An 18,474-nucleotide genomic window follows, 5' to 3' on the forward strand; every position below is an offset into this window, starting at 1 on the left:
GAGAGGAAACCTGCCTGCCCCTCTCTTAGGATCAGTGGGGGTGTGGGGGAGCCAGGCACTCTGGGACAAATGTGAGAAGAGAACCCTGTTTTGTGTCACTTTCACTTGCCAGTGGTGGTTTCCTGTTGTTTTGGCAGCTACAGACTAACCTGACTCCCCCTCCAATTGTGAGCTAGGTGGTTGTTACAGAGGGTTTTGCCAGCAGCAGCAAAGTCCCTGCACCCTGACTGTACCCCAGGATCAGGGCAGGTGTGGGGTGGGAAGGGGGAGGCTGTGTTGCTCCCTAGTCACTGCACTGCCAGGCCGGTGCTTTTGAAATGTTGACCCGAGAGTGTTGATTGTTTCTGTGCATGCATCATTCTGGCAGGTGACATTAGAAACAAGAAGTGTGAATCTGTTTATAGTTCTACATGTGCTAATGAGAGCCGCTGGCTGCCCAGCAGAAACCTGGCTCAGTGACCAACTCAACCATCTGTAAACAGCCTCCTTTGTCCCAGAAGTTTCAGGGGGTAGCCGAGTTAGTCTGTACAGGATAAACTTAAAAAAAACAACAAAAGATCTGGTAGCACTTTATAGACTAACAAAGCATGCACATCTTAAACTCTTAACTCTGGTCATCTGAAGAAGTAGGCTGTGGCCACAAAAGCTCATGATACCATCTGCATCTTTTGTTAGTCTATATAAAGTGCGACCAGACTTTTGTTGTTGTTGCTGTTTTTAAGTTTATCTGTTGTCCCAGTAAGCCCAAACTGTGATTGGTCTCAGGAAAACGTGACCACGCCACCTGGTACTAGAATCCATCTGGTACCTGAAAATTTTTCAAGGAGAATGGAAGCTGCAAAACAAAAGAAACCTGCCACAGGGGAGACTCTGTTTAAGTATAGGAAACTAGCCCCTTTTGTTTTCTGCTGGCTTTTGAAAATGCTTGCCCTATTCTAAGAGGATATGAAAGAACTTTAAAGGAAACTTAACATAGACCCAAGAGGTCGGGCTGTGATTTGAAACCTGTTTCTGAAAGAACAGCTGTTTAGGGTAAGAATTTGCATCTCACACGTTATTTTTAAGTGACTATAATTGGCTGTGCATTTTCTGTTCATTTTAACTGAGTAACTTTGATCTGTTTTCCCTTGCACCACTTAAATCCTACTCTTTCAACTTAATAAAATCACTTGTTTCTTGTCAGGTCCAGTGTAAGTAACGGTTTAATTGTTACCTAGGGAAACAAACACTGCAGCTCTCATAAGAGAGCTAAACTTATGAGCTTTCTCTGTGTATAATCTTTGCACAGGATGAGGCAGATTTATTTGAGGAGAGTTTCTCTTTGGGGCCCAGGGCTGAAGTGGTTTGGTGTCTGCATTGCTTTTCAGGTGGGGTGGTAATCCCAGCTCTGTGGTTCATCTGGGGGAGACCAGGCCCCAGAGAGCAGGTATCAATGGCATGATCAACACAGGAGGTGGATAACCTAAGGAACTGCAGTGATCACACAATGAGCACTGGAGAGTAGCCAGAGTTTGAAGGCATTGGTGTGTGTGCGAGAGAGAGAGAAAAAGAACTGGCAAGTTGTGTGGCGGGAAAAATGCCTTTTGTGGATAGGGTTGCCAGATGGTTTCAATAAAAATATCGGACACACTTGACATGACATCACAATCGACATTCCATCTTATTTAGAAAATACCGGACAGTTCTGTTTTCTCGATTTGTTTCCCAAACAGAAAGCTCAAATATTGGCCTGTCCGGTTCCAAACCGGAAACCTGACGACTCTTATTTGTTGACAATCCTGCATGAGCGTTCTCACTGTCATGCAGCTTCTGTTGCAGAAAAAAAGCCATGATCAGCAGAGAACATCTCCCAGCTCCACCAGCATAGGTGGTGGGTGAAGGTAGAGCTGGGAGAGGCAAGACCAGTGCTTCAGCCCCGCCCCTTCTGCTCAGGCCCCGCCCGCCCCACAGGAGGCAAACGGCCCCTCCCTTCAACAAGGAGGTGGAGCGGTGCACGGCCCCAGTCTCCCCAACCTCAGCACCACCGGGAGGACAGTGGGCATGTGTCCCCAGCCTCCCTGGCCCTGGAGCGTAGGGAGAGTGAGCGACATGCATCCCCAGCCTGCCCAACCCAGAGCACCAGGGAGCGAGGAGTGTGCACGTCCCCAGCCTGTCTGGCCGGAGCAGCCAGCGGGAGGTGAACTTGTGGTTCCAGCTTCCCTGGGCTGCTCGTGGCCCCAGCCTCCCGAGAAAGGCAGAGGGTACACAGCTCCAGCCTCCTCTGGAGCATGGGGAGGTCGGGCGGCATGCAGATGCCACAGTGCACAGCAAAAAATGGCCACTGGAAAAAAGCAGGCCCGTAGGCAGGGGCGGTGTGGAGGGTGCAGAAGCATCCCCCGTGGTTTCCCAAGTAAGAATGCTCCAGCAGGCCAGGGGAAGGCAGGAATGGCCTCTATCCCCCATACTGTGCCTGGTGTAATGTCACAAACAACGGTGAGCACAATTGGCTCCCAGTAGCTGTTTTTGACACACTAGACCGCCAGATCTGGCGTCTATCAATTTTAGCTACCAACAGATGCGTTAGGAGGGAAGCCGATTCTGATAGATGGGGTGCACTGTGTCACATTTGGCTGCTTGTACCCCTGCCACTGGCTTAGAGGGGGCCTTTCCCATCCCCTGGTCTGGCGCAGCCAATCCTGATAGATGGGGCTCACAGTGTCACATTTGGCTGCCCGGATCCCTGGGGCCTTTCGCACCCCCTGTTCCAGGACCAGCTGATTCTGATAGATGGAGTTCACCATATCACATTTGGCTGCCTGTGTGCCTGCCACTGGTCCAGAGGGCCTTTCGCATCTCCTGGTCCAGGGGAGCCAGTTCTGATAGATGGGGTTCACTGTGTCACATTTGGCTGCCTGTACACCTCCCCCCCCCCATCCCCTGCTCACTCCCTGCCCCTCCCCAGACTGCGTTTTGCCCCCTGAGCCCTTTTTAATGATGGTAAAGAGCCGGGAGCAGCATCTGAAGCCACGTAAGGGCAGAGTGAAGGCAGCAGAGCATGCTCAGTACACCCAAGGTATGGAATTGTGATAGGCAGCTGTTTCCAACCTTACATCCGGCAGGAGGAGGGGGGAGGCAGGCCTGGCCTCCCTCCCCCATGCTCTGTCTGGCTGGGGGAAGGCTGGGGCTGATTACCCCACTTTTTTGGAGGACCATGGGGGGCACATTCACACCCTAATGGTCCATATTTACAAAAAAACCTCACTCCCCCATGGGAATGCCTACATGTGGGCCTGAAAAGTCACAAGAGGCCACCGGAAACTCTTGAACCAAGCAGCGCCTGTGGTGTTTTGCATGGTCCTATGATGTCCCGTGCTCTGTTGCGAGGTCCCACAACAGCTAGTGACACGGCTAGCACGGCCAGGAACTGTGGGAGACATACCCACCGTGCATTGCTCCAGCGATTGGCATGGGAACTAAGTGTGGACACAATCTGTTGACCGAGGGAGCAAATGTAAACTCGCTGTGGCCACATGCGGGGGCCACTTCAGCCTGTCGAGATTAGTTTCCTTGATGATGCTGGGTAGCGTAGACAGCCCTTAACAAAGAAGCGGATACATTATTTCACTGTCAAGTCTCTAACTTTGCCACCTTAGACGCTCCGATGCCTCCTTGTAACTTTCAGCACTTTCCTACACCTCCCTTTTATGACCGTAGGGCCTAGCGTTCGTTTCTCATGTTGTCCGTTTTACAATCGGGATGCTATAGTGTAGCTGATGAACCGACAAGCAAAAGCGTATCGGTTAATACTATAGACCACACGCTTTCCCCTCTCCTCCTCTCCGTGCCAGTACATTTCTCAGTCTTGGCTCGCGCTGGGTCCGGGACCTACCCCTGCTGCGGCTCTGCATCTCAAGTCTATTAAAAACTGGGTGGGCAGGCAGCACAGCTCAGTTCTGGCTCACGCTGGGTCCAGGAACTCAGACCCCCCCTAGACAGGGACTGATGCCACCCCATGCTGCTGCCTCTTTCTCAAACGCAGCAGCGCAGGGTGACAGGCATCTGGTCAGTAAGGGGAGCTGGTTTGTAAACTGGTTCCCCGCATGGACCATCTCCCACCTGACACCCTGCACTGCAGCCCCTGATACACAGGCTGCCAGCCCTGTCCAAGGGGGCTATAGACTATTCGACTACCGGTACCCCATAACATATCGTGAGTGCACATGCTCAGTACGCCCTAGGGCTCTGTCTACATTGGCGTGATTTTGTGCAAAAGCAGCCGCTCTTGCGCAAAAACTTGCTGCCTGTCTACACTGGCTGTGTGTTCTTGCGCAAGTAAACTGAGGTTCTACTGTATGAAATCAGGGCTTCTTGCACCAGAATTCTGGCACTCCCACTCAGGAATAAGCCCTTTTGTGCAACTGTTCTTGCTCAAGAAGACAGTGTAGACAGGCAACATGAATTTCTTGCGCAAGAAAGCCCTATGGTTAAAATGGCCATCCGAGCTTTCTTGTGCAAGAGAGCAACTACACTGGCACAGATGCTCTTGCACAAAAGCACATCTCTTGTGCAAAAGCACATGCCAGTATAGATGCTCTCTTCTGGAAGAGTTCTTGCGTAAGAAGCTGCCAGTGTAGACGTAGCCACTGGTATGGAAGTTACTCGACTTCCGTAATCCATGAGGTTACTCTACTATTCAGTTAACTGATATTTAACATCCCTATTTTGCAATGCAGCCATCACCCGATCATAGTCGCTTTAGCACATTAATAAAGCCTGATGTTTCCCAAGGGGCTTTTTTTAAACAGCTCTTCAGGGCTCATCCCTGTTTGGGAAACGCAGGCCAAACTTTACTGATGCTTCTTGTTATTTAGTTGTGCTATGACAACATGGGAGACTTAACTATTGACCCGGGCCCGGTTGTGCAGTTTCCCCCTTCTAACACGGGGAAAACCAATGGAGTCTTAACTCACCGTGGAGCCTCTAGAAACTCTCAGCAGAAGAGAGAAGATGGAGAAACCTCAAGAATTTCCCCTGTTTTTGGGTAGCAGAAGCAGAAGCAAGAAGATCAGGACGGGTCTTGATTCCTGTATCTTCACATAGGGAAATGCTAATGGGCTCTTCGCGGGGAGGGGAGGGGGGCGAAGGAGGAGGAGGGGAGAGGAAATGACCCGGATTGTTGAAGCCAAACTCAGTGGAGAAATAAGGTGCAAATGCCGAGCAGCGTAGGAGCTGACCGGTACCAGCACAGGGCGTAGTTTCCGGGGGGAGGACGAACTCCTAGGGGAGAGCTGTGGGGTCCCTGCGGGGAAGAGGGGGTCTGCACTGCAGCTGGGGCAGCGGGGGAGGCCGGCCTGGCAGAAGGCCAGGAACAGACCGAAGAGGAAAGCAGGCGTGGGCGTGGGCACCCTGCACACTTCATTCACGAACCAAATGCCCGACTGGGTATCGCAGGCACGGGAAGCAGCTGCTTCCCCAACTAGCCTGACAGATCTTCACCCAGGCAGGCCCCTTTTGCAGGGGAAACTGGAGAAGGAGGACACAGGCTATGGGGGGCAGCTTGGCTAGAGCTGGGGGGTAGGTCTGGGGGGGTAGGTGGGCTGGATCGGGGGGGCAGGCAGGAGGGTATCTGGGCTGAAACTGGGGGGCAAGGTAGGGGCATAGCTGGGCTGGATTTGGGGGTAGCTGGGCAGGGCAGCTGGGGAGCAGGGCTAGGGTAGCTGGGCTGGAGCTGGCGGGGGGGCAGGGCTGGGGGCAGCTGGACTGCAGCTGGGCCAGGGGTTAGCTGGTCTGGAGTTGGGGGGCAGGGCAGGGGAGCTGGGCTGGAGCTTGGGAGGGCGGGGGTGGGCTGGTTCTGCCCCCACTCCTGTCCACCAAACCCTGACACCAACAGCCCCGCCCCCATTCTCCTAGGCTCCTCCCTTTCAAGGTGACATACAGCCAATCAGGAGGCAGGCATGTGGGGGGGGGGGGAGGTGGGAAGAGGGCAGAGGAGACGGCACAAGGGAACACCAGCCCCTCCATGCCCTGTTCCAAACCTCCCACAGCCAGGCCGACTACATTTCCAGCATGCCCCCGCCATGGGCTACAGGCCACAGCAGGCGGCCAGGGGAGTGTGCACCAATGTGACTGCACCTTTCAGAGCCTGGTGCGACGGCAGATGAGCCCCTGGTGTGGGGATGTCTACACCCACCAGGTGGGGCACATCAGCCTGTGGGCCCCCTTGCCAGCTGGGTCAGAGCCTCTGTCTGGGGGGCAGCCCCAGAGCCCAAGGGGCCGCCCCGGGGAGGGGGATGGGTGGGGCTGTGGCTCAGAGCTGAGGGCAGGGACCCAGGGGTGTTTCAAGGGGGCAGGGAGTGGTAGGCGCAGCCGCATCTTCCCTCTCGGGGAAGTGTGGAACCGAGCGGTGCAGGACCTGGCTCTGCCCGGCGACAGATGCTGCTGCTGACACCAATGGGGCTGGGCCCAGGGTGTGTGCGCCCGTCACCAGAGCGACGGTCATAGCCCTGGGGCTGCTGCCAACCCCACAGCCCAGGAACATGCCAGGGAGACAATGGAAAGTCACTAGGTGGCGCTAGTCAAGGCTTCCAGCCCCATCAAATAAGTCACTAAACAACTTTCCTTTCCACGCACAAAACACACTCTGGGCGAGGGACAGTCCCCGTCACCGACAAGGAAGCTGCAGACCTGCTGGGCATCCCCTGCATGAGCGTGATTCCCATCTGTGACGAACTGGGGACTTTATTCCCCTTGGTATGTGGCATGGGATTGCCACTGTCCCATGGCAACCCTGAGTGCCTCAGTTTCCCCAGCACTGCACCAAGACCGAGACGGCCCTGGGAATGGTGGTGGCTAGTGGGGGGCTCGCCCCGGCAGGCAGGGCTGCCCCATGGCCCTAGGGAGCGGCGGCAGGTACTTCCGGCTGCAGGAACTGGGGGAAGGGGAGGGTCTGAGCCTGGGGCAGGCCCTGGCACTTGCTGCCAGGAATCCCTCTTCTGCCCTGCCGCTGCTTCCCGGCTGGCTCGGCCCTGATTGGCTTGGGGCTGGCAGCTGCCCGGACTGGTCTGAGCAGAAAGAGACAAATGAGAGAAGTTGCCAGGGCGGCGTGTGCCCTGGGGCGGAACCGAGAGCAGGTGGGTGCCTGGGCCCCACGTCCCACTGCCCTGAAACCCACTCAAGTGTGGGTTTCCCTGCCAGGATGCTGCTCCCTCTGCTGCTCCTCCCCTGGGCGTGGGGGGCCCTGGCTGGTAAGTGGGGACCCCCCCACACACCCTGCCTGTTTTGCTACCAGGGGTGGGGATTGTGCAAGGCCAGGGCTGGAGGGTGTGGCTGGGGGGGGGGGCTGGAGGACAAGGAGGCAGGTGGGGCTCAGCAGGGGGACGTGGTAGAGCTTAACCCCCGACCAGAATGCGACTGATTCTCGTGCCCTGCTTGATTTCTCCTCCCCTCCCCCCGCAGCCTCCCCCCCTCTCCCCACAGAGTCTCTCGCCCTCCGGCTCCTCCTCACCTCCCTCTTCCCCAACGCCAGCGCCGTGACCGTGGCAGCCAAGGTCCTGCTGGGCGACCTGGAGACCCACGCCCTGGACAGCCGCACGGGGGCCATCCGTTTCCTGCAGCCCTGGGCCCAGGAGGGGCTGAGCCCCCGGGAGTGGCAGGACCTGGAGCAGGTGGCCGCTCAGTCCCTGGCCGACTTCGTCCGGACAGTGACCGAGATAGCCCGGGAGCAGGGAATAGACTGTGAGTATGGCCCCCATCCATCGGGGGGCACTGAGGACTGACGCGCTCGCCACAGCAGTTAGCGTGTCAGTGGTGGAAGGGCAGCTAGTCCCTTGGCTGACTGGAGCCAGCATAACCCCCTTGTCCCCTCCTGGTTCCCAGCCAGCCCGGCCGTGCGTGGGGGAACACAGAACAGGCAGCAAAAGCAGGGGCCGCCCCCTGCCTCCCCAGTCCTGCTGTCACCTGGCAGCCAACGGTCCACATTGCACCTGCCCCCCACCTTTACTCCCCTTCTCTTTCTGCCCCCTGCCTCAGACCCCTTTGTGGCCCAGGCCTCCATCGGCTGCGAGCTGCGCCCCAATGGCCCCTCCCGGGGCTTCTACGACATTGCGGGCAATGGCCAGGCCGTTGTCAGCTTCGACGAGGAGGCTGGCACCTGGGTGGCTCGCTCGGCGGACGGGCTGGCGCGTTACACCCAGGACCTGCTCAACAGGGACTGGAGCACATCCACCAGGCTGCAGTATTTTCTAAAAATTTCCTGCATCTACGTGCTCCAGACCTTTGCCCGACATGGGAACGCCTCCCTGGCTAGGCGAGGTGAGGCGGGGAGACCACGCCCTGCACGCAGAGATGCAGCCACCTCTGGGGTGGGACATGGGCTGTTTGTACAGGGACCCCAGGCCTGGTCTGGGATAGAGATGCAGCCACCTCTGGGGTGGGACAAAGGCAGTTTGTACGTGGACCCTAGGCCTGGTGCACACATGCAGCTGTAGCTGGGGTGCAGCGCAGCAGCTGTTTCCTAGTCACACTGTCACTTAGGCCAGGAAGTGAAGGGGAATCCTGTCACCATTGGTTACAGGAGGGGCAGAATTAGGCCTGGCCCGGAGCCAGCACCTGACCCCGGGTACGGAGCTGGGCGGGGCTAGTAAGTCCCTGAGGCCCAGGCTGACATGTCCCCTCTCCCCCATCTCAGAGCGGCCCATCGCCGTGGTGTTTGCCCGAGAGCCTCCCCCCACCGGCCCCCCCGCATCGTTACTGCTGGTTTGCCGGGTCACCGGGTTCTACCCCCGGACCGTCCACGTGGCCTGGCTGCAGGACGGGGAGGAGGTGGGGCCGGGCCGGCAGCTGGACTCCACTGGGACCCTGCCCAACGCCGACCTGACCTACCAGCTGCGCAGCTCCCTGGCCGTGGGGCCGGGCGACGGGCACAGCTACACCTGCTGGGTGGAGCACAGCAGCCTGGGGGGCCAGAGCCTGCTGATCCCCTGGGGTAAGTTCAGGCCTCAGAGTACAGCGGCCGGAGGGGGGAAGGGGGATGGTCACGGTCCCGGGGGGCTTTTCCTGCCCATCCCAAATGGGGTGGAGGTGGGATTGGGGTGCAGGGAGATGGGGGGCAGCCAGGAGGGATTCATGGAGGGGTCAAGGGGGGGCAGATGGAGCTCAGGGGAGCGCCAATGGAACAGGATGGGGAGAGCTGTGTGAAGTGCCCCCATGTTCCCCCTACCCATGTGTTACAGGGCAGAGCTGGCGCTGGGGCCCCGGCCTGGCTGTGGGCATCGCCCTGGGAGCTCTAGCCGTAGCCACCCTGGCCGTGTTGCTGTGGCGGTGCAGACTCAGGTGAGGCTGCATCCTCTCTGGGGTGGGGAGTAACGTTCCCTCTGAATTGATCCATCCCCTGTGCAGAATAAATTTTGTGTGGTCCACCGAGGCAGGTGTGGATGTGCACCACCAGGAGGAACACAAACCCAGCTGTGGGCACTCTGCTAATCAGCTGGGCAGCCTTGGAGGCTCTCGTGGGCTGTTGCCCAAGTGCTGGGCTTATGGGGAACACTGGCGGGGCTGTTACACCCCATCACCATCCCCTCTGCTCTCTCCTTCAAGGGTCTACCAGGACGTCGGACCAGCCTCAGGTGACACCAGCCCAGGTGTGGGGACCGGCCCCTCTCCTGGGGATCTGGAGCTTGTGGCAGGATCAGGGCCTGGCTCCAGGGCGGAGGGCACCACAGATGGGGCTGGATCAGAGCAATGCGAGAACGGGGCCTTGGGGGCCGGCTGGGATTCTTCTCCAGTTGGGACATTGGGGGCACACTGGACATGTGGACGCATCATGGGGTGGCTGAGAGCCAGGAGCCACTCGGAGCCGGGGCTGCCCTGCACCATTCAATAAACCCTTCTGGGGGGGTGGGGTTCAGGAGCCAGGGTAACCCCAATAACACTACAGTCCACGGGACGCCGGGAGGCCACTCCAAGTTGCTGGCTGGGCTGGGGCGAGCGGGGTAAACCCAGACTCCAGGGGTAGGTTCTGTCTGTCTGTCCTGTGGCAGCAGCGGGGCCGGGGGCCGGGAAAACGGCGCCCTGGGAGAACTGGTATTTTGGCGCCCCTGGAGTTGAAGTGCGGCGCCGCAGGAGCGAAAACGTCAGACATACAGCTGGGATCGCCACGTTTTCTCACTCCCCGGGAAATCGGACACACAACGGGAGCGGATTGTACGGAAACAATAAATGTTGTAAGTTGGACAAGCCTTAAAGCTCAGCGTCAAACCGAACCCCAAGCTCCTGAATAGCAACAGGCACAAAACGTTGCTCCCCAAGGATTGAGAGGCCGCGCTGGTGCCTTTGCTGCTGAAAACTCTACCGGGTCTTGTGCCTGGCGACACTGAGCCACAGTGGCCTTCGCAGCCGGGGTTGAACTGGAGTCGCAGGAGCTGCAAAGGATGAGGCACCTCAGTGGGGCACTGGAAGGAAGCTCAGCTCTTTGGTCCCTGGGGTGCAGGGCCTGCTACTGTGCTGGCCCCATGCAAAGGGACTTGTCAGGATCAGTCCGGTGGCCCAGTCCTTCCTCTATGAGCTAGGTGGGGAATGGGCCATTTCAGCTGAAATATTTGCCCTGAGACATGAGGCATAGAAAGCGGCTGCTATCGGACTGGGACATGAAACACGCTTGGCCAGGCACTTGTGGAGGGGCTTGGCTGGCACAGGGGATCACACCCTGACCCACGGCGCTCTGTGCTGGGGGCAGGGGCCCATCCATGGGCTGTGACCCAGGGGTGCACCAGCCCCGATACATCCCAAGGTAGGGAGCCTGGCAGGTCACCAAGGTGAGGAATGGGACACACTCTTAGGATGCCTTGGCCCCAGTCCAGCCCCATGATGGGAGGGTGTGGCTGAGGGGCTGGACGATGGGACATGGGGTATGTACCCTGCTGGGGAGCCAGCACCGCTAGGACGTTAATGACCAGAATTCCTCCCTGCGGGGTCTGGTCCATGCCCCTTGCATGGAACATAGGCCTGTGTCCCTTGCCCATGCCCAGCCTCCCCCAGTAGCACCCCCTGCCCTGCTCTGTCAAATGCGCTGCACGCTCACCCTGTGCCCATCAAGATGTGCTAGGAGCAGGTAGCAATTTGCTGTAATATTTTGCAGGAATACAGTGCGTGCCTCAGTTTCCCTGATATGCTGCTCTGTTTGTGGGGAGAATGGGGGAGGTGGGAAATGGCTGTTTACTGCGTGCAGAGGCCCAGCAAGGCAGGTGGGGCTCATGTCCCCGCTTTGGGTCCCTGGAGCAAAGCCGAATAGTGCGACACTCCCCACTTCACATCCAGCCAGTGACCCAGAGCAGGGCCCTGTCTCTCAGCAGAAACTTGCACCCTCCTAGCCAGGACCAAGGGGGCCAGGTGGGGATCAGCTCACCGGGGAACTAGAGAGCAGAGGAACTGGGGGCAAAGAGGCACCAAGCGGCAGCGAAAGGGACCCCACAGCCTGGCTGGGAGCCCCCCCAAAGGGGCCCTGCTGTGATCCATTTCTCTGGGCTGACTGCCGATGCCAGTCCCCTTCTAGCCCCACCTGCTCTGACATGCCTGGCCCCCGTGGGGCTGACAGGGGCATCGTGCCCTGCGGGGGACACGTCTCTCAGAGGCAGGGAGCCAGGCTTGGGCAGCGCGCCAGGGTGCAGTAACTCCACACTGGGGCTGCAGGGGTTAAGCAGCTCACCTGGCTGAGGAGGCCCCGCCTCTTGGCCCAACTGGGCACGCTCCAGCTGGAGGCAGCTATAAAAGGCAGGGGAGCAGCTGTCTTTTGGCTGCTTTCTGCTGTGGTTCGGGGGCGGGGGGGGGGGGGGCTGGATTGGTTTGGGCTGGCCAGTGACTTGGCTGGAGACTCCCTCATTCTGAAGGAATGGGGCAGAGAAGCTGCCCCAGTGAATTTAGTGAAAAGCAGCCCTGGGTGGGGAATTAACCACCCCCCCCCAGGGCTGGGTGTGTGTGTGTGGGGGAGGGGGGGAGCCTGAGCTGGCAGGTTAGAGGGTCTGGCTGTGAGGGCGTATCTGGGCTTGCCCCAAATTGGGCCCCCCTGCTGCTAATTTTGGGGGGCTGCATCTGCATTTACTCCTATTGCTGAGAGGGTTTTTTTTCTGTTTCCTGACTAGGGAGCAAGGACAAGTGCCTGGCCTGTGTCCTTCCTCCCCTGGGCAGCTGGGAGCAGAGCAGGCTGTGAGCATGGCCTTGCTCTCTTGCCAGCACTGAGTGATGAATATTAAAAAAAACCCTCTAATAATCTATGGTAGACTTAAAACTGCACTTAAAACCCACAGACCCTGTGTGTGCTCGGCTTTTCAGTGAGCAGTGATTTCCATTAAGCTTTAGAATTGGTTTGGGACGAGGTATTGGCAACTTTTAGGGACAATTCTGGCTCTTCAGAGGGCCTCACGGCTTCATTAGCACTGAGCCTCGTGCCTGCTCCTTGGGTGGGTTGGCGCGTGGAGACTTTATTTGCAAGCCGGGCTTCTGAGTTTTACTTGCTCACCTGCCCCGTTGCCTCTTTCTGCAGCTGTTAGGACTCTGTGGCACTAGCACAGCCTGGGTCCCACCCGCTCACTCAAAATACCCATCACCTGAGCTGTAGATTAGTTTAGGACACTAAAGCTGGGCTCTGGGCCCAGGTAACATGCAGGCAAAGGGGATTTTCTGAACTGCAAAAGTCCTGGGCTGTGGTCCCTTTCTTAATCTCTTGTTGGATTAGCTACTAGGGAGCAAAACCCCTTTGTCTCCTGCTTGCTCCTCTTAACAGGGCTCCCTCGCTAGCAGCACTCACCAGTTGCTATGCCAGCCGGGGCAGGATCTCTAAAAAGCAGTTTATTGTGGGCAACCTCTGGCGGGGAGGTTAGGCACAGGCAGCCAGGTGAGGCAGCAGCATGGCAGGCAACTTAAAGGGACAACTGGGGGTGCTGCACAGGAGCTGTGACCTGGGCAGCATACAGGCTGTTCCTGGCATGCGTTGTTGCCAGCAGACCCTGGGCAGAAGGCAGGCGTGTTCTCTCTGCTGCCAATTTCCCAGCTACATCGCCCCCACACATCCACCCCCTCCCCTGGAGCATAGCCAACTTGTGGAACTCCTTGCCAGAGGATGTTGTGAATACTAGGACTTTAACCGTCTAGTAAAAAAAGAACTAGATAAGTTCATGGAGGTTTAGGTCCATCAACAAGGGATGGATCACTTGGTGATTCCCTGTTCAGTTCATTCGGGGGCATTGGATGATGTTGGAAGACAGGATACCGGGCTAGATGGATCTTTGCTCTGACCCAGTCTGGCCTTTCTTATGATTCTTTCACCCTGCCCTAAGCCTCCTGACACCCAAAGGGAATGAATCTGCAATAATAAGAGAAAATTGGTGTTAAAGCTTTAATTGCACGTATTGCACGTTACAAATCCCCTTCCAGTTTCACATGCTGGGTGGGATACGCTCACGTCGGGTCCGATGAGAGGTGGCAGCGTTGTCCTATCACAACAGGACAGCACTTGCAAGACACTGACGTCTCACTCCTGTGTTCTTCCACAGAGCCAAATGAGGGCTGGGTGGCCACTGCCCAGCATCTCCTGCCCTGCGGCGGTTCCAGGGTGGAGACCCAGCAATGGGCTGTGGTGTCTTGCAGCAGGACACATGGGCTCTGGCAGCAACTGCCCTGGCTCATCCCTCCATCCCATGCTTGGTGGGGTTCTTGTGATGGGGTGGGGTCACCCCAGGGCTGGGTGCCCCTGTTGCAGTGGTAGTGGTCTGTGCCCTTGCTCTGGGCTGGGGGAAATAGAGCCCCTCTGGACTGTTCTGGCTGCCCCAGAGGGGTGTAGAGAAGGGCCCGATGCCCCAGGAGGAATCTGGTGAAAATGACTGGAAAAACAGCATCTGTTCACAGCCAAGTGGGGGGAAAAATAACAAACCAACCTGTGCACAGCCCCAGTGCTCGCCAGCAACCCTACAATAACAAAACTGCCTGTCCGTAGCCCCAGTGCTTGCCAGCGACCCTACAATAACAAAACTGCCTGTCCGTAGCCCCAGTGCTTGCCAGCGACCCTACAATAACAAAATTGCCTATCCATAGCCCCAGTGCTCACCAGCAACCCTACAATAACAAACCTGCCTGTCCGTAGCCCCAGTGCTTGCCAGCAACCCTACAGTAACAAAACTGCCTGTCCACAGCCCCAGTGCTTGCCAGCAACCCTACAATAACAAAACTGCGTGTCCACAGCCCCAGTGCTTGCCAGCAACCCTACAATAACAAAACTGCCTGTCCACAGCCCCAGTGCTTGCCAGCAACCCTACAGTAACAAAACTGCCTGTCCGTAGCCCCAGTGTTTGCCCGTAACCCTACAATAACAAACTGGCCTGTCCCCAGTATCAGCACTCCCCAGCAACCCTACAATAACAAACCAGTCTGTCCGTAGCCCCAGTGCTTGCCCACAACCCTACAATAACAAACTGGCCAGTCCCCAGTGTCAGTGTTCCCCAGCAACCCTACAATAACAAACCAGCCTGTCTGCAGCCCAGAGTCAGTAACATTTTGGAAACCCAAGCAGATCTAGCAGCCACTTGCTTTTCCTGCTCCCCTCCCCTAGGGCAGTTCAGCTGGACCTGCAACCTTCCCCCCCCCCCCCGTGACATCACAAAGGGACGGGAGGTGGGGGGGGGGTTCCTCCGGGAACCAGGCAGCACAAACCTGCAGGGGCCCAGCTGCAGCATGGGCCTGCCCTGCCCCGGCCAACCTGCTGGCGAGGGAGGACGCTGCGTCTGGGCTGTCACTGAGCTTGGAGACCAGGCTGGGCAGACAGCGATGGGCAAGTCAGCAGGCCACTGGCCCCAGGTCCTAGGGCAGGAGTGAGCGACCTTCTCACACCATAGAGCCAAACTACACTAAAACTCAGAACAAATGATCAGCAAAAAGCCATATCAGCACGCCCATTGGCATGACTGAGATTATGCATCTTACTATTCTTGATCATTGACATGACGATTAATAAGCACATCAATGTCCTCACAGACTTTATTTAATGGGACTTCTGTTGCTGCAGCTTTTTGCACAGTTCTTTGAAGTTTGCATCATAACTGGTCAACTCCAGCTTCATGCCGGCATTCAAGCTGTCTTCTGTCAGCCTTATGGCAGGGGGCTGGGCATGTTGGGGTGCAGGAGTCTGGGTTGGGGTGTGTGTGGGGGGGCTCATGGCAAGGGGTTTGGGTATTAAATAAAAATGTCCGCCGCTTTTTTCCGGCTTTTAGAAAAGCCGGAAAAGAGCGTCTACATTGGCCTGATCCTCCGGAAAAAAGCCCTTTTCCGGAGGATCTCTTATTCCTACTTCAAAGTACAGGGGTGAGCAACCTAGGACAGGGGTGAGCGACCGTCTCACGCCACAGAGCCAAACTCTAGCCAAACTCAGAGCAAGCGGTCAGCAAAGAGCCGTATGAGAACACTCATTGACATGACTGAGAATATACATCTTACTATTCTTGATCATTGACAAAATGATTTCTAAGAGCATCAATGAGCCATTGTCCTCACAGACTTTTATTTAATGGGACTTCTGCTGCTGCAGCTTTTCGCACAGTTCTTTGAAGTTTCCATCATAACTGGTCAAATCCAGCTTCCTGCAGGTATTCAGGCTGTCTGCTGTCAGCCTTATGGCAGGGAGCTGGGGATGTGGGGGTGCGAGTCTGGGTTAGGTGTATGAGGGGGTTAGGGCACAGGGTTGGCATGTGGGGGGTGCAGGATTGTTATGGCAGGGGACCAGGGATGTTGGGGTGTAGGGGTGTGAGGATGTGAAGAATATGAGGGCAGAGGGTTCAGGTGTATGATGGACTCAGGGTTGGGGTATGGAGAGGTGCAGGAGTGTTATGATGCTGCAGCCAGTCGGGGGTTGGGCCCCAGTTGGGGGCTTGTTGGCCAGGCTTCATTTTTAACACAGTAAAATATGATGTCCAACACAAAAGGTTTCAACATTGTCTTTATTTATGGCAGGGGTGAGGAAACTTTTTGAGGTTGAAGGCCACTGACTTTGGGTGAAGGAGGCAGTTGTGACCTGAGGCACAGGATTGGGGTGTGGGAGTTTGGATTGTGACCTAGGGAAGGGGATTACTGTGCAGGGGTTTGGGTTGTGACCTAGGGCAGGAGGGGATTGTGGGGTGCAGGGTTTGGGAGGTGGCATGGGCTCAGGAGTGGGGCTGAGGGTTTGGATTACGTTGGGTAGGGGGGACTGCGAGGATGGAGTGGCTGGCTAGGAGACTTACCAGCAAGACATATTTCTGCAGGGCCATGTGCTCTGTGAAAAAGACCCTAAGGGGGAGGAAGGGGGAGGTGGGGGAAGTGGTGCTTTGCATGCTGCCTGTTCTTGAAACAGGCATCTCCCATTGGCCTGAAACCAGCCAATGGGGATTGTGCTGGGGGCAGGAGCAGCCATGAGGCACCCCAGCCCCCTCCCCTTCTGGCTCACAGTGTGTGATAAAACAAAGGGCCCTACAGTGGCATGTGGGGGGTACGGCATGCTGTGTCCTTGGTCTGGATTGTTTTGCTCAGCCCGGCAGCGGGAACAAGGGGGAGGGGCTGGATTAAAGCTTCAAAGGAGCCATATTTGGCTCCCCTAGTGAGCCGTATTTGCTTTGTGAGCTGTAGGCTGCAGCCCCCTCGTTTAGGATGAGCAGTATTGGGTTACAAACGAGTAGTCCTGTGACATCTTAGGGGCTAAAAAAAGTAAATACAGTATCATGAGCATTTGGTTAGACGGGCGAGTGGCTTGTTAATTCAGTCCAGGCTGTAGAAGGCAAACACGGCTCCTTTGTCCCACTGTTATATCACGGCAGCTTCCTTCTGGCAGATCCATCTGAACCTAGAACCACACGTCTGAGACTCAATCTTTCTGCCACTGATGCAGCCACCGCTGTTCCCATCCACAGGGCCTGAGACGGGGAAGCTGCAGAATGAAAGTCAGGGTCACTCTGGCTCCTTGGAACAAGCAAAAGCCCTTAAGTTTAATATTTTTCCTCCCCCTCACTCCACTGGGAAGCTTGACTTTGGTTTTATCTTTCACCTCTGTCACTTCCCGGCAGAGCGGCAGGTGAGCAGATGGCCCAGGAGGTGAGAGGAGTTAGGGGTCTCTGGCAAGGAACAATCCAGGAGGAATCTCATGGGGACAGTGACCCCAGTGCTCTTTGATTGGAATCAGCCACCTTGAGATCCCGCATCTCAGCTTCCCTTTCAAACAACGTCTGAGCCCCAAGGATGGGAGGAAACCCACAGCATGCAACCTGAGTCACAGACGCTGCAGAGAGCCCGGGGACTCATCCCAGGGAACAGTTGAGGCTGGATCCACCAAGGGTCTTAGAAGCTGCTTTGGGTGCCTACATGCAGAAATCATGTTTGTACCTTGTGCTGCGGGGTGTTTATCGTGCCCCTTCCAATGGGGTGTGTGTGGGCAGCAGGACGGTTACCCTCTAGCAGCGCCTGTCAAGTCAGTTCAGTGGTCTCCTGGCAGTCCAGCCTCCATGGCAAAGAATCTAGGACCCTGCTCACCCACTGACCTTCAGTTCTCTCTGGCTGTGTTGCTCTGACAGAGGAGTAGGTGTATGGTACTAGAATGGACATGAGCAGCCCAGCTTGCCGGACAAGTTTCAAAGGGCCGGTCGCCATTGTTCCTTCTTCAAGTGATTGTTCCCAGTCTTTCCAATGAGATAATGACCAAGCCTGAGTTATGGAGAGGGGGCAGGGCTCACAGTTGGCTGACGGCAGAATGGCTCTGCCTGTGCTGCATGCTCCCTGGCCTGCTGGCCAACAGCAGAATGGGAGGACAAAGCACTTATGGGTGACCATGCTGGGCTCTGCCAATTGCCTGTGTCAGCGCCCAGGCCAGGAACACGTCAGTGTCAGGCCTTTCACATGCCAGGCTAGGGGTGGGGAATAATTTTGGGACAGGGGCTGTCGTGACCAATACACGTCTCTCTTCCAACTGCGCCTGGAATGTCTGGCATTCCCGACGGATGCTCTCAGCTCTCCGACACTGACATGAATTGAGAGCTCTGCTGAGACCAAAGTCCCTGTGCCCTGAGGTCTCCCAAGTGTGCACCTCACCCCTATGCTGATGAGTCCATCTCCAGCAAAAGGGAGGAGGGCTATGCCCTAGGAAAGGGAACAGCCACATACATTGCCTGCTGGGTGAATCCCCATTCGGACTGTCTTCTTTCAATATTATGGCAGAGGGCTGGGGATGTCAGGGTGCAGGAATGTGGGTTCAGGATTATAAGTAGTTCAGGGCAGGGGGTTCAGGTGTATGATGGGCTCAGGATGCGAGTTTGGGTTAGTGCAGGAGTGTTATGACACTGTGGCCAGATCTCGGCTGGGCCCCAATTATGGACTTGTTGGCCAAGTAGGCTTCATTTTAAAACACAGTAAAATGATTATGTCACACAGCAAAGGTTTCAAAATTGTCTTTATTTATGGCAGGGGTGAAGAAATTTTTTTGGCTTTCACTGA

The 18,474-nt window shown here is 56.5% G+C and overlaps 1 protein-coding gene across 4 annotated transcripts; it reads left to right on the forward strand.

The window, feature by feature from the left end:
* Window positions 1–4,892: 4,892 nt before the first annotated feature.
* LOC102450130 (antigen-presenting glycoprotein CD1d-like) lies at window positions 4,893–11,127 on the forward strand. 4 transcript variants are annotated; one of them, XM_025180534.2, is made up of 6 exons: window positions 4,893–5,065; window positions 7,435–7,713; window positions 8,008–8,289; window positions 8,666–8,962; window positions 9,210–9,309; window positions 9,574–11,124. In XM_025180534.2, the coding sequence occupies exons 1-6, from the start codon at window positions 4,987–4,989 to the stop codon at window positions 9,857–9,859; spliced, it is 1,323 nt and encodes a 440-aa protein (XP_025036319.2). In that variant the 5' UTR covers window positions 4,893–4,986; the 3' UTR covers window positions 9,860–11,124. The 4 variants fall into 4 exon arrangements, with proteins under 4 accessions (XP_025036319.2, XP_075769508.1, XP_075769509.1 ...); XM_075913393.1 differs by lacking the exon at window positions 4,893–5,065 and adding an exon at window positions 6,793–7,109 and having other exon boundaries at window positions 9,574–11,126; XM_025180535.2 differs by lacking the exon at window positions 4,893–5,065 and adding an exon at window positions 6,806–7,223 and having other exon boundaries at window positions 9,574–11,123.
* Window positions 11,128–18,474: the final 7,347 nt, after the last annotated feature.

This window comes from Pelodiscus sinensis, chromosome 32, assembly GCF_049634645.1.
Source record: "Pelodiscus sinensis isolate JC-2024 chromosome 32, ASM4963464v1, whole genome shotgun sequence".
NCBI classification, from domain to species: Eukaryota; Metazoa; Chordata; order Testudines; family Trionychidae; genus Pelodiscus; species Pelodiscus sinensis.

Coding starts and splice junctions, on each gene's coding strand:
- LOC102450130 (XM_025180535.2), top strand. CDS start 6,866: ATGGCCCTAGGGAGCGGCGGCAGGTACTTCCGGCTGCAGGAACTGGGG. Junction 7,224..7,434: donor GGCGTGGGGGGCCCTGGCTG/GTAAGTGGGGAC, acceptor CTCCCCCCGCAG/CCTCCCCCCCTCTCCCCACA. Junction 8,963..9,209: donor GAGCCTGCTGATCCCCTGGG/GTAAGTTCAGGC, acceptor CATGTGTTACAG/GGCAGAGCTGGCGCTGGGGC.